Here is a 20202-nt window from a genome sequence, read left to right as displayed (position 1 = left end):
CCCAAAGGGCCTCATGGGTAATTGCCAGTGCCTAATAAACTTCTAGACACCCTCTTTCTGCTCAGATCTGGAGAGCGCGGAAGACAGAATGGGAAAGATCAGAGGCCCCTGGAGCCATGATCTCAAAATGGTGTGTGACAGGTCATTGCTGCAGTCCTTTAACCCTGTAGCATGGTAATTCAGACCTTGGGTGCAGCGAACTGTCCTATTTCCCTCCTCATTTTACGTGACAGGCTAGGTTCCCGAACAATTTAGTTAGGGTTTTGTAATCTGCTGTGAATAATGATTGGGGGAAATGATGATAGCAGGTACAGAGAAGGTCAGGGGTGTGGTTTGGAATATCATTCCAGGATTGGAGGGGCCAATGGGATTTGGAGTGCCTCAAATGCACTGTTGCTAAGTAATTGGTCATCAGGTTATGGGTTTGACTAAAGCCATAAGTGGCAATCTGATCCCTCTAAGAGACACTGATAAAAAAGACAGAAACATAGGGGTTCAGAAACCCACAATGAATTGCAGAGACCTGTATTTTATCAGGGCAAAAGCAAGCACAAGCTCTGTTAACTAATGAGGAAATGAAAAATAGCCTTTCCCCTTAAACACTGATGTGTCCGTCTCTCGTGACCTTGATTACAAACAAAACAGGCTGATTTATCTCCTCACATACACACCCACACTCACCCTCATTTAAAGAGTATGCCACGCTATCTTGACAACAAGAGAAATGAGCCTTCGCAACGTACAGTTTGACATTGAGATACGATGCATTTTCCACACAAAGCCAGGTATTTCAGATAACGAAATGTTAGAATTCTGAGTGTCAGTGAGCTCATATGGATGGATGGATGGACACAGATATATGAATGGTGATGATAATGGTAATGCCTGGGGCTTTGTTGGCCGGTCGGTGCTGTCATTAATCAGATGAGGCAGTGACCCTCCCCTGCTGTCTGTGACATTACAGCGACATTGGTGCAAATGTGGTCACACACCATGCATTCAAACCTACCAACATATAAAAACGTGCATACATGAAATACACAATTTCATATTTAACTGCTATGATAAAACATATTCTGCTCTGTTTGTATATTTAGTCCTCACGGCCTCACATCTCAATTGGGTGAGTCTAGCAGAGCTCTGAGAACCTTTCTGTATTCTGTTAATGTAAACAGAACAAATGTTACTGAATACACATTTCACAAGGACAACACAGTAAAGTGGCTTGACAAACAAATCAGGTTTTACAAGGAATTAAAGGTATAATGGTCTATTTTTCTTCAGGGTTGAATGGAGTTGGAAAAAGTAACAGAACATTAAACCTTAGAAGGAGTATTGTTACTGAGCTTACAATACGTACTACTCATGTAGAAATTAAATTATTTGTGTGGTAACTTTCTGAATTAGAAGTGTACAGTGTTTCGATTAATTCTTGAATGAAAAGGCCAATATGCTTTTCCTGACATAACCAATTCAAAGAGCTGATGTGCTTAAATGTTTAAATGTGTGGAGCATCTTGTTCTTATTGGACCGCTCTTTCATATATTCTTCAATGAGAAGTGAGAGTGAAATCAAATGTTAATGGAACAGCCTCATAATTGGACCATAACCTTAAAACTGAAGCTGCACTTATTGTACTAGTGGTTTACACATAAAAGTAGACTTACTGACTCAAAAAAGTCTTGGAAAAGCTATTCAGCCATTATAATAAGTGATAATTAGATAATTTCCACTTCTGGCCTTGAATATGTTTTTTGCAACTGTTAACACATTTCAGCTGAACCTGAAAGGTGAAAAATAATGAACATGTTTGGTATAATCAGGAGATGACTAATTACTGAAGAATTCTATGGTGATAAAGCATTGCTCCTTTTTGTCTTCAACAGAGAGGTGGTGTACTTGGACAGATTTTTTAGTAGCACTGTTCAGAAGTATGTAAAGTGTAAATTAGGATGCCAGTTTCTGACATGACTTGCACTTTTTAAGGTGAAGCAAGTGATTTTCTTTGCTCATCTTTATTACAGTCTCTTCAACCCTGCAGATGAGTGGGATATCATATTGATATAACTTACTGATATCACCAATGAGATATTGCCATAATATATGCAAATCAGCCCTGCTATCCTCTTGCATTAATTAATCATTCCTCAACTCCTTCATGTCCAAAGCTTCAAAGATAAATCATGGAATATTTGAAGATAGAAATTTGAAACTCCTCAAGTGCTATTTTGAAAGAGTTGCTGCTTCAGTTTGGAAGTTTCTTAATAAATACCTTGGAGAGACTGTGATATGCAAAGGAATTTTGGAAGGATTTGCTTTTCAGAACAATTATGATGGGTTTCTGGGAGAAATTAGCGCCAGGTAGGAATACCACAGTAACAATGTCACTAGTTTATCCCCTTTTCACTCCCTTTGGCCAAGGCCAGACTTCCTGCCTGCAGGCCTTCAGCCTCTTCCTGGTGGACTGGTGTTATCATCATAGACTACAAAACTGTCCTCCAAACCTGTAATCTGAGAGATCACAGAGCTCTAGAGATAGAAATGAGAAATAAAAGGCCCAGTGCCTTCAGGTGATCGACACAAAAGGTTGAATACGGAGAGATGAATTTGGAAGTTAAGGAGGTGACTTGGAAACAAATCCCTAATGTTTTATGAATGTATTCCAGGAAAGCAAAAAGAGAGGGAATTACTTTCTGGATTCAGTATTAAAAGTTAAAAATTAAAATTTATCTGATGTACTTCTTTAAATGGTGACTTGTTTTCTTGTCCACATATCCTTTGTATTTATGCATGTCTATTTGCAAAAGAAGTGTGTGTGTGTGTGTAAGCCTTCATTATGGATGTGCTGTGATGCCACACACATGATATAGCTTCATTGAAGACCTTAGGGATGTATGCACATGCTGTCACTTTCTGTCATACAGCAACAATAACAATGTTTTGTCATGTTTCGTGTTATTCAGGTCACTCAAACAGGAGAAATGACCCTTTTTTTTTTAATTTGAACCTGTTTGTTACTCAGGTTGCTTTTTGTTGAAGGCCATATTCCTGTGCAAAATCCACAGGTCTCTATGTATACCTAATTAGATTAAGTATCATCAACTGTCACTCAGTGTCATCAGAAAGTTAACAGAACTACACATATGCAAAGACAGATGAAAGTTATTATCATCAACAAAGACATTGCGCATCAGTTAACCATGCCTCTGCACATTCCCTCTTTTGCCCAGTTCTGAGGGACGACTTCCGTCAAACGCCCAGTGATGTGGTGGTAGCAGCAGGTGAGCCGGCTGTCATGGAGTGCATCCCCCCCAGAGGCCATCCTGAACCCACCATCTCTTGGAAGAGAAACAACATCCGGGTCAATGACCGAGATGAGAGGATCACTGTAAGTTGGCTGCTTCTCGATAGAAAAAAAATGAATGTATACACACACATATTTTAAATTTAAACATTTAAATGTTTTTCTTTCATCCTTATTTTATTTTGTACTATTTGCACTCTATGTTTCTATCAATTATTCAGTTATTTGGGACCTCTGAGGTTTGTGCATTTCGGTGTGCACAAGCTAAATTGCTTCATTTTTCAAGTGATCCTCTAATTCTTCTTTTTCATCCACTGAACAGTAAATAGGAAGATTGATTATTGATGAGAAACCCCTGATTAAGAATGAATCCAATTCCATCACCTTTGATAATTGAAAAGTAACTTTCCTACTGAGCTGCATCAGTTGTTTAACTGAATCCTTCAAAGGTATTCATCAGAAATAAATATGAATCAGAAATAATAATCAGAAATAAATGGCCACACAAACTTCAGAATACAGTAAAATCAGGCGTGTAAACCTACTATTTGGGAGCATATGTGTATGTGCACTACCACTTCCAATCAGTGCAGCTACTTATTACAAAGTGAGCAGTGGAAGATGTTTCTATGGAGATTGACCTGGAGCTAGACCCATTGTCAAACAGTGTTAAGAACAAGCAGAGGAGCCATCTGTCATGACACATGCTGAAAATAATGGAGTGCCTTCTCTCTTGACTAGCGTGTCCCAGTATCTTGTCCTTAAATTTTTCTCTCTTTCCAAACTCCCCTCCTCCACCTCGTCTTCCCAACTGTTTGCCTCATGCTTTGCTTGCCTTTTCATTTCCCTCTGTGTCTCACCCTCCTCTCCTCCCCATCTTCTCATCCCTTTACCCACCATTTTCAGATCCGAGGTGGCAAGTTGATGATTTCCAACACCAGGAAAAGTGATGCTGGCATGTATGTGTGTGTTGGAACCAACATGGTTGGAGAGAAAGACAGTGATCCTGCTGAACTGGTGGTGTTTGGTGAGTCACTTTTACCGAATCTCATTGAATCATAGTGAACCAGCAAATAATATATGGGAAATGAAAGATGGGAATTATATCTGATTTGTTGTGATATTACAAATTCCTATACAAGCATGGTTATTATTTAATTGCACAAAAACATCACATGCAAAGATCTATATCTTCAAATAATAATGGTTGAAGATATATTTGAAATTATGATTGAAATTGAATGAAATTATGATTATGATTTTGTTCCTCTTGAGCTGAACTTTCTTTCCTCAGCTGATTTTGTTGGAGGAGAGGAATGTTTCCCTTCTATAAGCTCTTTGCTTTGCTCTCTTGACCTCTCCTTCTTTTCTTCTCTCTGATTCTCTGCTTTGCTCTCAAAAAGCAGAAGGCTTCTCCAAGTGTATTGATCGAAGGAAAGAGATAGAAGATTGATATTTTCTTTCCAGTCCCATAGAACCCTTCTTCCTCACCACCACCACCCAGATGCTCCTCCTCCTGCGCATTGTGGTGCAACAGTAACCCTTAACCCAGTGTATAAACACCTAATTTATCAATTTATGGTCCCTGAAAATACATGGCCTGTCACTTTGCCTTATATTTAATATTACTCCCATCTGTGTAATTGGCAAAATAATAGTCTGCACATCTGCACTAATTTGTCATCTGTCTCAATTTGAAAAAATGATTATGATTAGAGCCTTCAGTGCATATTTGTTTCTCTGGACAAATGTGTCTGGTGTCTTCGTTCTTCCACCTGTGTAACACAATGTTGTTATTCACCTGCATCGGGCATGAAGCTCTATCAGTGATTACGGTCACTAATGTGTTATAAAAATCTTTCATCACATGTTTGATTGTTGATCCTGGGTGCTTTTTTATAGTGGGATCTTTTTTTGGAAAAAAATCTCTCAGGCTCAATTGAGGCTTGGATCAAATATTCAGGCTCAAAGTGAGCTCGGGTGCAATGCAGTGGCCACAAGCTTTCCCACACAGTTTTTCCACAGCATGCCTAACTCTCCTGACCCTTCAGGTCCTTCTCTTCTGAGCCATTACTCCTTTCTCACTTTCTCTCTTGCTCTCCACTCTCTCTCTGTTTTGTTTTTTTTAGAATCAGCTTTATTGACAGTATATATATTTTTACATACACACACTGAATTCGTCTTCTGCATTTGACCCATCCTTAGTTGAATACACACATGCAACACCCGGCAAATTACATGCAGTGAAACACACACAGGAGCAGTGGGCAGCATCAAGCGCCCGGGGAGCATATTGGAGGGTTAAGTGCCTTGCTCAAGGGCTCAATCAGCCGGCTAATGGAGGGGGGGTCCATATATTTTAAGGTTTCCAAAAGGAATTTGATAAAATACACTATAAACATTTAGGATTTTGTAGCAAAACTTATGTCTGAATTTGGTCAAGCTACCCCAAATTTATACACTCTTCTGACAAATGTGAAGAGGCAGTTGTCAAGTAGCACCACAAGCCTTTTTAATCCTCCCTTCATTCTCTGTCTAACTTCAGAGAGGCCAGTGTTCACCAAACAGCCTGTAAACCAGGTGGTGTTGGCAGACGATACGGTGGACTTCTTCTGCGAGGTGCATGGAGACCCAACTCCAACTGTCCGCTGGCGGAGAGAGGAGGGAGAGTTGCCTCGGGGCAGGTACGACGGAAACAACACTCACATGGTCTTTTAGAACCGCTCTATGCGTCAGTATCACCCTGGTATCATTAAAGCCAGCTGGGGGTTGGGTGCTAAGGTGTTACCTAACGACATATTACATTTAATAAGTAATGCTATCATTTCACTCATGACATAACTAATTAGCGAACAAGTGTCTGCATATATGCTTTCTCAAGCACCTTTTGTTCTGTGCTAAGCTAAATAAAATGAGACAAGAGTGGATGCATTCCCACTGTTGTGAATATGTCAGCAAATGTGTGTGGTAATAGTCATGATGCTACTGCAGGTAACACCATGAGAGCCATACTCCTTCACTCCTGTCTGCGCACACTTCGTGGATGAAACTTTAACAATCCCTCAAGGGAAATAGGGTAAAATATTCCCTTGCTGTCAGCCCAGATCTGTCTATATCTCTATCTATAGAGACTGATGGGTTGCATTGTTTGCTGAAGCCACACAGGACTGGTCACCCAGTCTGCACATGCATTTATGATAGTAATTACATTAGCTGCTTGTTCAGCTTAGATTATAGACACTTTCTGTGCAGCTTTTTGGCACATGCCTGTATATATGTATGTAGACAGTACTCTGAGACACAAAGAAAATCTTAGTATATTGCTAAGTATACTGCCAGCTGCATTACATCAACTTTTCAGATAGTAAGAAACCTGATAGTATAGTATTTGAAACCTCAAATTCACCAACAGCTGGACAGAAAAGAATGATGTATCGCATTTTGTGCTAAATGTTGTGCGCTGATATTTTTTTCAGATTTGAGATCCGCAGTGACAACAGCCTTCGTCTGACCCAGGTGCGAGGTGAAGACGAGGGCACCTACACCTGTGTGTCAGAGAACAGCGTGGGCAAAGCCGAAGCATCGGGTACCCTGCAAGTGCACGGTAAGAAGCTACTCTTCCTCGCTCATTAAACACACACACACACACACACACAAACAAACACAAACACATAAACCCATCACTTCTGGGGATGTTACATAGACTTACCCACCACCACCACCACCACCACCACCATGGGGTTTCTGGCTATATAGCCAACTTCCTCTATACAGAAAATGTCAGTAGTAGTAACTACAACTCCCATAGTTCTGCTCTCCTGCTCCTCAATCATAAAACCTTATCTTAAAGCAGGTCTTCACACTAATATTTAAATATTTACTTTGTGGGAACTTGCATTTTGTCCCCATAAGCAAGTTGGGTCCTCACAATGTGACTGCATAAACAGATTTTTGCCCCCACAATTACAGGAATATGCATACACATACACACACACACACATTTCTAGTAAAATGCCATCCCTCATATTCCCAGCTTGATCTCTGTTTGTTGGGGTTGCAGCTATAATGATGATGAGAATGAATACAAGTGAAGCTTAGCATTTGCTAAATATGTGAATCACAAAAACTTTTTTTTTTTAAGCAAATCATTTAATTTGGTATCAAGCATGAATATTGTGTGCAGTGCGAGCAAAATCTTTTTTTTTTTTCAATGACAATGTGAACAGCAAGTCAACGGGTCACATGGGCTTTGTTCAGACTGCAGGCAAATCAGATTTATTTCTCAAATTCGTCACTCTGTATTGGACATCGTTTTTGTGTATTGCATTACCACTGCCATCTTTAGAAATCTGATCTTCGTTGTGTTTCAGACCGTGATGTGGTTTGGAAACAATTTGTAAAAACCGCATTTCATTTTTTTATCTTTTCTTTTTAAATTCTCCAGCCCTTCTAAACTCAGTCTTGATAGAATCTGCATACATGAAAAGATGGATTTGGGCCATCAGTCTGAATAAGGCCTTTCTTCTTCTTCTTCGTCTTCTTCTTCTTCTTCTTCTTCTTCTTCTTCTTCATATGTGGTAATAAACCAGATGCATATCTGATTCCTGCTGGTGTGACAGTTGTGTGAACAGTCAGATTCTCACATCACTGTTTTATCATTATTTGTCAGTTATCAGTCGTGGTGGACAAACCAAAATATATAAGAGCTCAGGAAGAACATCTGGGAGACAGGAGGTTGCAGATGAATAGATATATGACAAGATGCCTCAGTCAAAGTCTTTTTTGCCTTCTTTCCCTCAGCCTGAAAAGCTGACAGACTGTCACCACACATCAACTAACCATTCAAGAAATGATACAGGTCACATACAAAGACCTGTGTGAACAGTCATGACAACAAGATCAGTTTGGTGAAAAAGAAATAAAAAAATTGGGTCAGTTTCAACTGCACTGTGAATGCTACTTGTTTTAAATGTATTAGTGCATTTCTCCAAAATACAAATATGAAAATCTGCAAAGTCGCCTGCATTATGTCAATATATCTAGTTCAGTGAGTGAAACTTCAGGGGAGGCCATTCTGCGCTCATGGAAAACCAGATTTTAACACTGAATTCATGGGTAAATTATTTGCACAGATGGATAGTTTTGCTGTCATGCATTACAAAATGTCTCATCTGCCAGCATGCTCTCATTTGTCTTTCTTTTGATGAATTCAGTTTGATAGCTTTTGTGGATGACTTGCCATTAAGACGGTTTACTTTTTAAAACATGTTGAATGTTATCATCAATGTCCAAAATGTTTATACGAGGAAATATTCCTCTCACAAAGTCAGCAAAATGTGTGAATTAACAGCCAGACAGACATTGTGGCTGGTTAAAAATCCCCATATTATGCTACTGGTGAGATGCTGTTAACTGAAACGAGTAAAGTAAAGACAGTAAAAGTGAAAAATAGATTTTAAGTTCCTTTCAAGCCTAGACTCGCTGTCCCTCTGGAGAGAGAGAGAGATCAAAAAGCATTGAAATTGCATTAGAATAAATTCAGTCGCTTGAAGAGAGGCGCTCGGATGAGAAATCTGTCATTTGTGATGATAAAAGAGAATGGAGTTTTACTCTGTAATAGTTTATTCTGTGAGCAGGCCTACAGTCTGTACCAACACTTCTGACAACTGTCGACACACGCATGCAGTGACAAACAGACACGGGCTGTTTGCGCAAGAGAAAACACATATAAACACACTCTCCAACATGCACAAATGTGCTTTGCTAATAGAATTTTGCAGCAGAATGATGAAGTCATTCCCAGTGGCATATGTTTACCAGATAGAAATTGATTGTGGGTCGGAGCATGCCGCTACAGCATTAGTGATAATAGGACACACACACGTACATACGCGCATACGCGTATGCACTCATACAAATGAAAATGACCATCTATTGTAGAAAACCACGGATCAATCAGAACACATCCTCTTATCCTCCTCTTGTGTCCACATTCATTTCATCATTCATTTCCTCTTCTGACTCATCCATCGTTGCCTTTTTTTGGGACCACTCCATTTCAATAGCAGCCAGTTTAACTTCAGTTCATTCACATTCAGTTCATTCACGTGGTTAGTAATACTGAATAAACCTGAGTGGCAGTGGTGTTCCGTAGTTTCATTCTGTCGTGTTCAAATTTTTTTTCATCCAGTAACACCATCCATCTCATTCTCATTCATTTGTTCTTTTCCTTTTTTTCCTTTTCCACCCCTTTCTGCATCATTCCATCACAGTCGGCCCATCAAGTAAGTATTACATTTTATCCCATCTTTGCATGCATGCATGTATGTGTGTGTATGAGAGAGAAAAAAAGAGACAAAACAGACATAACTGACAGCCAGTAATGTTGCCATGTTGTAAAGCCTAACCCCCAGTACCACTGTTGGTTTTTGTTTTGTTTGTTTCTTTGGCCAATTAGGAGTAGAGGCTGGTCAGTTAGTGTTGAGGTTCCTCTGGAAATGTGAAGTGGAGCTTTTGATTTTGCACAAGTGCACTTCAGTCATGCTTTATTGGAGCTTCCATTACCACAAAGAAAAAACTTCCATTAATACCAGGGATCTTCAATTTGAAACACAAATGCTCTTCAATATCATACAGTCAAAGGGAACTACAGTGGATAAAGCCCTTAATGTCCCACACGGGTAAAAACGAATGATACGAGTATAATAGTCCCCCAATAACATACTGAATATTCATTGCTTTGATACTTTGAAAAATAGTCATTTTACATTGTTTGTCCTCAGCAGAGACCTCCTCAGCAAAAGCTCACCACAACACCAAGCTGCTTGGGCATGGTATCATTTAACATGCATCTGTATTTGTGAATTCCTGATTTAAAAAAATGTTTCTTTCATGTGCTGTGAAACAGAGAAATGCCGAAACCACGAGGTAGACGTTTTACCAGGGAAGAAAAAATATTGTTTTTTTTTATGACTTTGTATTGCAGTTCATGAACTCTCGTTGGCAATCCTGGAAGACAAACGTGTAATTGGGGAAAGGACTTGCAATTTTTCACAGGTGTCTGAGGAAACAACTGTCAGACAGTTTCTATCTCTGATGTCACAACAACAAAAATGGAGGAAGTAGTAGGGGGTGTAAATGATGGGTTTCAGGGACAGTTTAGATAACACAACAAAGAGGAGTTTTAACTGCCGTGTGTGTTTAGGGAAAGTGTTGGTTTTTATTCTTTTGCTGTATATTTCTGTTCCTGAGAGTGGCTTGATGCTTTACAGGTTGACACCATTTTACAATTTTATCTATTTCGCCTCTCAGTCGCTTCACATAGGCGTAGGCAGGCGCAATAGAGAGGGATGAAATAACACTTTAAGGCTATGACACAAGTTTGCAGAGATCTATGCTCATTAGAAAAACAGTTCTCTGTAACGGTGGTCAATCCCACACCATTTTACACTGCATTACAGTTGTCAGTAACCCCTGGTGGTATCAAGGAAATATCATTTTAAGATAGTTTTTGGACCATGAAAAGAACATAATTAATCAAAGGCAAGGATAATCGTGAATAAATGACACAAGCAGGTAGGCTGAAATAGAGTTGGGTTGGGTTGAAAATTTCAGAAATCACAAAGACAGCATTAGAAAGAACAAACAGAATTTTTTTTCCTTTTCAAATGCCTTTTTTTCTGGAAATTTCAGGTTGGATGCATGTTAGATGATGTTTAGATTTCCATCATGACATTTAACAGAACAACAGATTGGCTTGTTTGACTAGTCCTGCTACAAGACCTTGGAGTAAAATATCAGACATGCTTGATAACGATCAGGACATCCTGAAGAGGGATGAAGGCAAGGACAACAATTAAACCAGGATACGCCTGTCCTGCCACAGCAGGGGAGGCCACAGGGCTCCAAAGCAGAGGTTGACCCACTCTGTTTTCTTAAGGCCCACATAATAGTGATAGTTTGGAGGAGCCAATGGCCAATTAATCAGGTGATATAATTGGACTCCCGCATCCATTGTGAAAAAAAATTAAAAAAAACAGATGCTGTCAGAAATGAACAATCTGTGAAACTGGGTAACTGAACCGAACAAACCTTTGCCTCAGCGGTCTAAATGAATAGACAAATGTGAAACTAAGCGTCAAACTCAAAGTAACTAGCTTACTGCTTAGTTACCTAGTTGCCTCTCTTGAGTCGGTGAGCAAGAAAGCAAATCTAAACAGAGACTGACGCTTTATTTGCTCCATATTTCATTGGGTGTGCATACTGAACCAAAAGTGCCAGCAAAAGAAATGAGCGCAACCTGATGAGTCTTTGTCTAGCCTGACTTGAGTCGGTCCTCTCTGTGAATGTGCAGCCTTGGGGAATGAAAAAACATGGATGGTAAAGGGAACAAAAAAGAAAAAAATGGTTCAGGGAAGCAAAACAAATGTATCTCAATGGGTTGCCTTACATTTGTACAGACCAGAGAAAAATAACCTTCCTTTTGAAATGTATGTATTTAAATTTCTCTGTCATTTACCATATAGGGGTTGATTTCCTTGTGCTTGCCTGAATGTGCTTAGATATTATAAAGGCTAACAATTGCAGCCTCACCTCTATTAACTTATTCTCAGTCCTTTTAAAGCTGTAACAGCTTTCCAATTTATATATTGATTTTAGATAGATAGGTGGGAGTTCTAGGCATAAAGGTCTACCTCAAATTAAATAAAAGGATAAATGAATTACCACCCAGCAATGATACATTATGCCTAGGAAATAACCACCTGCTCAATCATCACAATGGAAACAATGTGAGGGGGAAAAAAGAGTGTTTATGTGTCTGGGAAAGACAGATTGTTCTGAAAGGATGAAACTGAAGACTCATGCAGCAAGAGCAGCAGTGTGAGAGTGTGTTTACTCAAGCGTACTTGTGTGAAACATGCTATCTGCATCAGCATGGGACTGTGACAGCTGCCTGTCACATCGAGGTCCCTGAGGAACTCCCGCTGGGAGTGTGTGTGTGTGTGTGTATTTGTGTTCCCTTGTATGTGATAGCTTCAGTGTGTTGGGGCAAATCACACGTCAAGTGTGCAGATGGGGAGAATGGAGGAGGTAAGATGCTTTGGTTGTAAGCATTTTGTCTGCCTTTGCTCTGTGATTGAGCAACATGCTGTTTTACACAACAGCAGTGAAACTAATCACACCCTCTGATCTGTCTTAGTTGGAGCACAATATTTGATGAGAAGCTGAGCGGGCCAAAACATTTGTCTGCTTTTTTATGTGTAAGTATCATCCATTGAGGATGTCCATTCCAAAACCCAGCTAAAGCTGGGATTGGCAACCCTGTCACCAACCAAAACTGTCCAACCCTGCATTGGCTGACTCTGCCACTGCCACTGGTATTTATTGGCTCCAACTTTGTTTGGCAGTAAGGATATACACAATCATTTTAAAAGTTAAGGACACAAATAGTAGTTTTCCATCAGCCTCCGTTCAGTCAGCGCTTGAGCATCATTTAGAAAGAAAGACTAAAGTAAAAGATGTTAAAGAAGTAGCTACTGTAACATTCTCACTAGCTTGCATGTTAGGACCCAATTGGAGCTGTGTGTGTGGAAATGAGAAAGCAAGACGGTTCACTCTATAGCTACTTCCATGCTACTTCCAAGTCAATTGTCTATTTTTAGTGGGCTTACCTGTGTTAAAATAAAGTGCACATACTTGATCATTTTGGTATAAAAATTGTACTAAGGGCACTATTTTGGGGTGTTTGATGGCTCAGGGCTAGCCTGTCAGATTTTTTTTTGTTTTGTCTTGTCTAGTTTGATGTCCACAAAGATGTTGATATGCAAAGCTAATATTCATCTGAATGTACCGTTTAGTCTGACATTGCATTGTGCCTAACCATGGCAGGACCACAATCACCTCTGTTATAGAGCCCTCTGGGGAGACATACATTTTGTATTATGTGACCCTGTCATGAAAGTAATTTTAATCCTCACCTCATCTATTCTGACATTCCCCTGAAAGACTGAAGTGGCTAAATCAAAAAGTAAGAAAGAGCCATGTGTCTCCACAGCATTTTTCTCATCTTTAAGAGAACATTTGGTCCTCATCACACAGAAGCATGCACAGACACTCAAAGAGACCGAGCACTTCACACTCAGCCCAGACTTTCCTCCTTCAGTCTGACAGTTCTTATCGTAAAAGCTGTGGAAATTTAACTTGCAGTCCTTGTCTATTTTTGCCTCCTTCTCGGCACGTTAGGCTTGTTGTGTTCTCCAGCTCTGGCAATATCCAGCATATAAAAGAAGTCTTCAGGCTCCTTTGAATTCCTATCTTGTGTGTTTTATTCTTTATTTAGACATTACCCAATTTCCCTCCCTGGCACTGCCTCCTGCAGCTATCAGTTTATGTGCCATCAGTTTTGCAGACCCGGTTATATATTTCATAAAATTCAACAGTAAAGGTGCCATGGTCTTTTTAAAGGGCACTTGAAACAACAATAGGTACAAAAACAGCATCCCAGAAAACTAAATTACTGTACAAGAAACATGCTGTGGAAGTAGCTTCTATGATATACAGACATTGTTTGATGATTTTTGTTATGTATATTTCAGCTGCTCTGTTACAATCCGTCTCCCCGTTTCCATCCCATGTGAGGATGCTAATGTGGCTTCCTGCCCTAAATCTAAAGCTCAGTGTCGCGCCGAGTGCACCCGTTATTGCTAATTATTTATTGCAGCCTCAGGCAATGTGCCGGCTTGCCTCCTCAAATCAAACATTGTTATTCTCCAGACAGGGCTGCATAGCACACCAAAAACAGCAATTTAATAGCCTGAATATTCCTAGCTGTCACTTTATTTGGGTCGAAGTTAAGGTGGTGTGTTCGGTGAGAGGGGAAAATGTTCAGGTGTTGACAAGTTTTTGTCAAATGGCCTGCTTAGCAATGTCTTCTGATACATTGCCTTTTCTCTTGTGTGTTCATCACATCTGTATGTGCACAAGCTTAGGGCTTGCATTACATAACAGGTTGGTGTTACACTAAATTTCTTCAATATTTCAGGCCTCTCATAAGCCTTGACAGGAAGCCTGTCCTTGAGGTGCAGTAGCTGGGAAGTGAAAGTAGGGGTTCAATGACACTGAGCTACAAGTTTGCAGAATATTTCTGCTCCACTGCTGGTGCAGTCTCCTGGTAGCAAAATGTTGTTTGGGGCACCGAGCAACAAAATGGGAACTGAAAATTGGTGGACATGTGAATGTCTGTGATTGGCCTGTATGACAGTTTTTGTTTCATCCAGACTTTGAATGTATCATGTCAATCAGGGTTTATAAAAAAAATCCTGGAGTTTTCTATTTTAGGTTTTATAGTAATAGGCTACACTCACCGGCCACTTTCTTAGGTACACCCATTCAATCCTCATTGACACAGATATGCAATCAGTCAATTACATTGCAGCAACTCAATGTATTTAGGCATGTATGCATGGTCAAGACAACCTGCTGAAGTTCAAACCAAGCATCAAAATTTGGAAGAAAGATGACGCCACGTGGCACGGTTGTTGTTGCCATGCCGTCTGGTCTGAGTACTTTAGAAACTGCTGATCTGCTAGGATTTTCATGCACAATCATGTCTAGGGTTTGCAGAGAATGGTCTGAAAAAGAGAAACTATGCAGTGGTCAGAGGACACCAGAGGTCAGGGGAGAATGGCCAGACTGGATCGAGATTATTGAAAGACTTTTCTTTGTATTTCGATGTTTTCATTCAGGAATTTGTTCAGCTAATTTAGATTTCACATAAGGAAAGGTGGAAGTTGCCTGTTTATTCTGTCACTTTCACTGTAACTGCTTACTGTTTTTCTCTTGCTGTATTTCTGTTACAAGGGAAGGTGCTGCCTCCCTGTCGTACTCTTTCTCTTGGCTTCTCTCATTGCTAATTACACATGAAATGAAAGAGAAGTGTGAGATCAGGTGGGAAGATGAGAAATCAATTAGGACTGGTGGAGGGCATCATTATGCATTCACACCCCCCTCTGTGCAGGAAAGCCTGTCACTTGCTACAGAATCAATAGAAATCAAAAAGGTGTGTGTGTGTGTGTGAGAGAGAGACTTCCTCTCCTGCCCTCGATCTGTGTTCAAAGACATCTGATTAGCCTGGTGCCTGGGATCAGAAAGGTGACCCATAAACCTGAATTTCTGTGTGTTCTGGGCTGGCCTTGTTGATATGGCAAGCTTCATCAATCAAAGCCAAACAAATCAAGATTGGACCACTGAAAAAATTCGACCTCTTCTTTTCCACCTGGAACTTTTGAAAAGGGACTAAATTCCTTAATCTCTAAAACAGTAAAAGTGGAAGCAAAAAAGCAAAGATTGGGTATCAACCATTATGTTTTATCATCAATTTGTCATCAAGGAGAATGATCACCAATATCTAGAACTGATATGCATTTCCTGCTATGAATCCTAGTGTCAAAACTTAGGATTGCCATTTACTCACGTTCTGTACTTGAGTACAGTTTTTGAAGTACGTACTACTTACGCCATTGTAATCAATTAGACAGTGCTGTTTATCAGCAGGTGGACAACGCTGATACAGTGATCACAAAAATGCTGAGTAATGGACCTGATAATCATCCAGACCAAGTATTAGTCTACGCTAATATCATCATCAATACTAATACTGAAGTAAAGGAGAAGCATGAAGCTTCATTGACTCATTGTCTGTTTTGTCTTTCCCCATCTCTTTGCCTTGACACAGTTTGTTGCTTCTTGTTTCTTGAAAATGGGTATAAAGAGTAATTGGTTAGTAAAGTTTATTGAGTATTTGTAGATAATGGTTATTTTCAACAAAGTTGAAAGTTCTGAAGACAGAATAACAGCTGGGTGATTTGTCAGGGACTGACTTACATTCTGAACAATGACCAATGTTTAGTCACTTCGTTAACTTAAAAATATTAAATCATTGTGCTTGGTACTTAATATCCTTTTGACTTTGTTGCCTCTACATCAGGTCATATTAATACTTACTTCTAAAGTTTGCTTCAGTTTGGCTGTCTTCATGGAAATGTTTTCATTGTGGAGGCAATAAAAGCGCTTCCAGCAAACACTGGTAAATGTAAATGATGTTTGTAGGTGGCAGCAGAGATTTGTATTGATTTATGCTTACTTATAATCAGTACAGATATGTATACATGAACTTGTGTGCTTCTGCCTGTATGTGCTTGCATGTGTGTGTGTGTCTGTTTGCGTGCATGAGAGGTAAAGACTATGAGAGATTTGTCAATTATGAGTTGCTGTCATCACTTGTGTCCCATCACAGCTTAATATACACGATGCCACTGCTGACACATTCTCACTGTATTAAGCCCACTCGACACACACTGGGTAGACACACACACAAAGAATGACAAGATATGATATGTCATTTCTGTTGTGGCCTGATAACCGTTTCTGTTTGTTCTCTGTGTTGCAGTGCCCCCTCAGATCGTGGTTCGGCCGCGAGATCAGATCACAGCTCCCGGTCGCACCGTGACCTTCCTCTGTGGCACCAAAGGAAACCCCCCGCCAGCCGTTTTTTGGCAAAAAGAAGGCAGCCAGGTAGAAACCGTCTTGTCATGTGTATTAAAGTCAGCTAGGTGACTTAGAGGATGACAGTGCATCTGTCCTCATGCATCCATCAGGGTTTCACTGTCAATTTGTGTCTTGTCAGTAGTTGGATTGGAGAATGGTGTTTGACTAGCAGAGGAGCCAGTGGTTAACAGGGCTCCCACTGCTGATAGAGGTTTCTGTACTTTCACATAAAGAGAAGTTGGACAAGTGAAGCCATGGAATGGATATATCTGAATCCATTGTACAACTTTATGATTTTGGTTGTCAGTTGTGTTTTTCCACAGTGGAGTTCAGAAAATACAACTTTATTATAAAAATATTTCAACCTCAATCAGGGTGTCGCCAACATCCAACATTAGATGTCTCACCACCAGTGCAGGAATTGGATTGGTTTAAAACCACATGACCATATACTAAATTCATTCATGGCCACATATGCCTGAAGATCCAATTGGCTGTTGTGCTTACCGCAGTGCATATTCCTTGTCGCTGCTCTGAGGTCTGTGTTGTTGTTGTTTCATGTTGGACTGCACTTAACCAGCTCAAAGATGCATGTTTCCAAGAGCTCTCTGTTTCTGTTTAAATATTAAGTATGTTTTGCAGCAGCTTCGATATTTATTTCAGTGTTAGGAAATGCTACTCTTAAAAGTTACAAATGTTCATGTGTTTTTAATGACAAAGAACCTAAGTCACAAAGAACCTAAAATACTTGTTATTTATTTAGTTAGTTTACCCTTTCTTTATCCAAGAGCTCTCTTGAGATTCATTATCTCTTTGACAAAAGAGAGCAGGCCAAAATGGTAGCGTAGAGTCACATGTCTACGTGTAGTATAGAGCATAATTAGAGGTTTAAAGGTTAAAGTATATTTTTGTTTACTTTTTTGAAACATGTCTTAAATTTGGGTTTTTTCAGATGAAGTTTGCTGTGAAAAATGTGCTAAGACCATAGGGTGCTGTACAAAAAAAAAGAGTTCAGAATATGTTCACATCCATCTCGAAAGTTTAAAACGATCGACCCAGACAGTGTTGTGTTTCCTCTTCACTCTAGATTGAAGTAAACAAACATATCTCAAATCTACTGCGTTCAGGTCGACATCATCAGCACAGCATGAAAGAAAGCTGCAGTGCTCCTGTAAAAAAAAAGAAAAAGAAACAAAAAGGCACAGTCGTCGATCAACAACACAACATAATTAAATACTTTTTCATTACAATTTTAGCTGATTTCACCCTTTTTTTAAAAAAATGTGAATAAACCTGTTTATCAAAATCAAAATGAGTCCTAAATCTGACTTCTTCTAAAGTCATTGTGCCACTCAGATGCTGTGATATTTTAGAGAGCCTTCGTCTCTGCTCTCTGTCATGTCTGTCCTTTGTTTTTCCCACTTTGTGCAGTGGTTCAGTGCCAGGCTGACTCACACACACAACCACACAATCATACACACCTCATTTTCCCATCATCCAAACAGAGTATTATTCACCAAAGTGTGAGTCTGCACAGACCTGCACGTCTTCAAAAGTGTGTGTGTGTGTGTGTAGGTTTGAGAATGCATAAGTATGTGTGTGAGAAACGCAAGTGTATGATAAGCAATGCAGCCAGTTGGAATGCACTGAAAGGCCTGATGGGAGAGCGTGGGTGCCTCTAGCATGGCTCCCAGGTACAGATTAGAGGGGGATGAGTGAGATTGGAGGAGGCCTGGAGAATGTGTGTGGGTGAGGGAGAACAAGAGTGGAGGAGAGAGATAAAGAGGAGAAAACATAGAGAAAGAGGAGAGGAAGTATGTGGGTAACACGAAGAGTGGCTGCCTTTCAGTGAAATACGCTGGAAATACACAATCATTTCATATTGACAAATGAAAGAGGAAATGGAGAAGAAGAAGAAGAAGAGACAGAAGCTGGGGATCATAGTATTCATTAGAAGAGGGGAACTGATACAGTATTTGTACAAGGCAAGGCAAGGCTTCATATGAATGTTTATGTGTGCATAAGGGTTATACTGTATGTCACTGATGGTAGTTATTGCGGCTAAAGTTTCCATGAACAATGGCATCCAACAGGTTGATTTCAGCTATTCAGTTCTGCGGTCAGAGAATGTTTCAGGTTTGGAGTAACATCGACTTCTTGAAGTGCCCTTGAGCAAAGTCCTGACAATATCTGACCAGATAAAACTAACAGTTGAGTAGAGCTGCAACTATTAGTCAATTAACTGATTCATTGATTGAAAGAAAAATGTCAAACATTTGCTGGTTCCAGCCTCTTAAATGATGCTTTTTGAGAACCAGTACTGAAAATTAGTGTTTAACTACAACAGTTTGTCAGTGCTGTGCAATATAGATCTTTTGCAGCCTGAAATGGTAAACTGCCGTTTGCATCTGTTCATCCTCTCTGCTGCTGTCCTTCCGCATATCCATCAACAATCCATCTCTTTTTCATGCACTTGATGTTTTTCGCTCTCTTTCTCCATTTCATGTGGTTGTTGTTGTAAGTTTCATAGCTGGAGACACGCAGTCATGTGCACAAAAAGACAACAATCAACAAAAGATTCCACTTTGTTTTTTTTTTATTGTTCCAGCTAAGGAGTAAGGGCTGTCATTTGAATTGGAGGCTTTAGTTCATCTGTCTTTCCGTGGTCAGTCACTGCTCTCTCATGTCTTCTGTGTCCTTTTCTCAAATGATCCAACCTTTTCTGTATCTGTTTGGCTTAAGTGAACATGTTGACACAAGCCCTGATCTATGAACATTCAAGAGAGCTTCATCTGTAAAATAATGTTGTCTGCACTCTAAATGAAGCCTGACAGTTTATGTCTGCCGTTGACATAACTCCCTTTGTGTTGTAGCTTGAGGGTTTCAAGACATGTTCATTGAGTTTCAGCCTATTGAGAAAAAGCACAAAAAAGTTAACACAGTTAACACAAATTGATGATGTATACTTGTCTTTCAAACCGATATCAGTTAAAAAATGGATCAAGAAATGTATATTGAGGCATAGAATGATAAAGAATGAAAAAAGTAAATGATGTTTTTCTTCTTTAGATCCTGCTCTTCCCCATCCAGGAGCCGTCACAGTCGGGTCGTTTCTCTGTGTCACTGAGCGGTGAGCTGACCATCACTGACGTCCAAGTCGAAGACTCTGGCTATTACATCTGTCAGGCCATCAGTGTGGCTGGCAGCATCCTGACCAAAGCCCTGTTAGAGGTGGAAAGCGGTGAGTGGAAAACAGACAAACAGACAACAGAGTGTGGGTGTACGGTGATCTTTGACTGGAAGAGCAATAATCAGCCATCACAGTAAAGATACAGTAACAGCTACAGTATTTA

At 39.9% G+C, this 20202-nt stretch overlaps 1 protein-coding gene across 3 annotated transcripts in view; it reads left to right on the top strand.

The window, feature by feature from the left end:
- The window catches only part of robo3 (roundabout, axon guidance receptor, homolog 3 (Drosophila)), an 83223-nt gene that overhangs the window by 35050 nt on the left and 27971 nt on the right, over positions 1-20202 (top strand). For 2 of the 3 annotated variants that reach the window (XM_046410838.1, XM_046410837.1), the window contains exons 3-9: positions 3231-3388; positions 4211-4331; positions 5850-5988; positions 6781-6908; positions 9577-9588; positions 16752-16876; positions 19919-20090. In XM_046410838.1, the coding sequence (XP_046266794.1) occupies positions 3231-3388; positions 4211-4331; positions 5850-5988; positions 6781-6908; positions 9577-9588; positions 16752-16876; positions 19919-20090 (855 nt within the window). The remainder of the gene's footprint in view (positions 1-3230; positions 3389-4210; positions 4332-5849; positions 5989-6780; positions 6909-9576; positions 9589-16751; positions 16877-19918; positions 20091-20202) is intronic. The other variant, XM_046410839.1, reaches the window with a different exon arrangement.

The sequence above is a fragment of the Scatophagus argus genome, chromosome 14, assembly GCF_020382885.2.
Source record: "Scatophagus argus isolate fScaArg1 chromosome 14, fScaArg1.pri, whole genome shotgun sequence".
NCBI classification, from domain to species: domain Eukaryota; kingdom Metazoa; phylum Chordata; class Actinopteri; family Scatophagidae; genus Scatophagus; species Scatophagus argus.
Note: the sequence above shows the minus strand (reverse complement) of the source record. Positions and strands in the feature narration are given on the sequence as shown.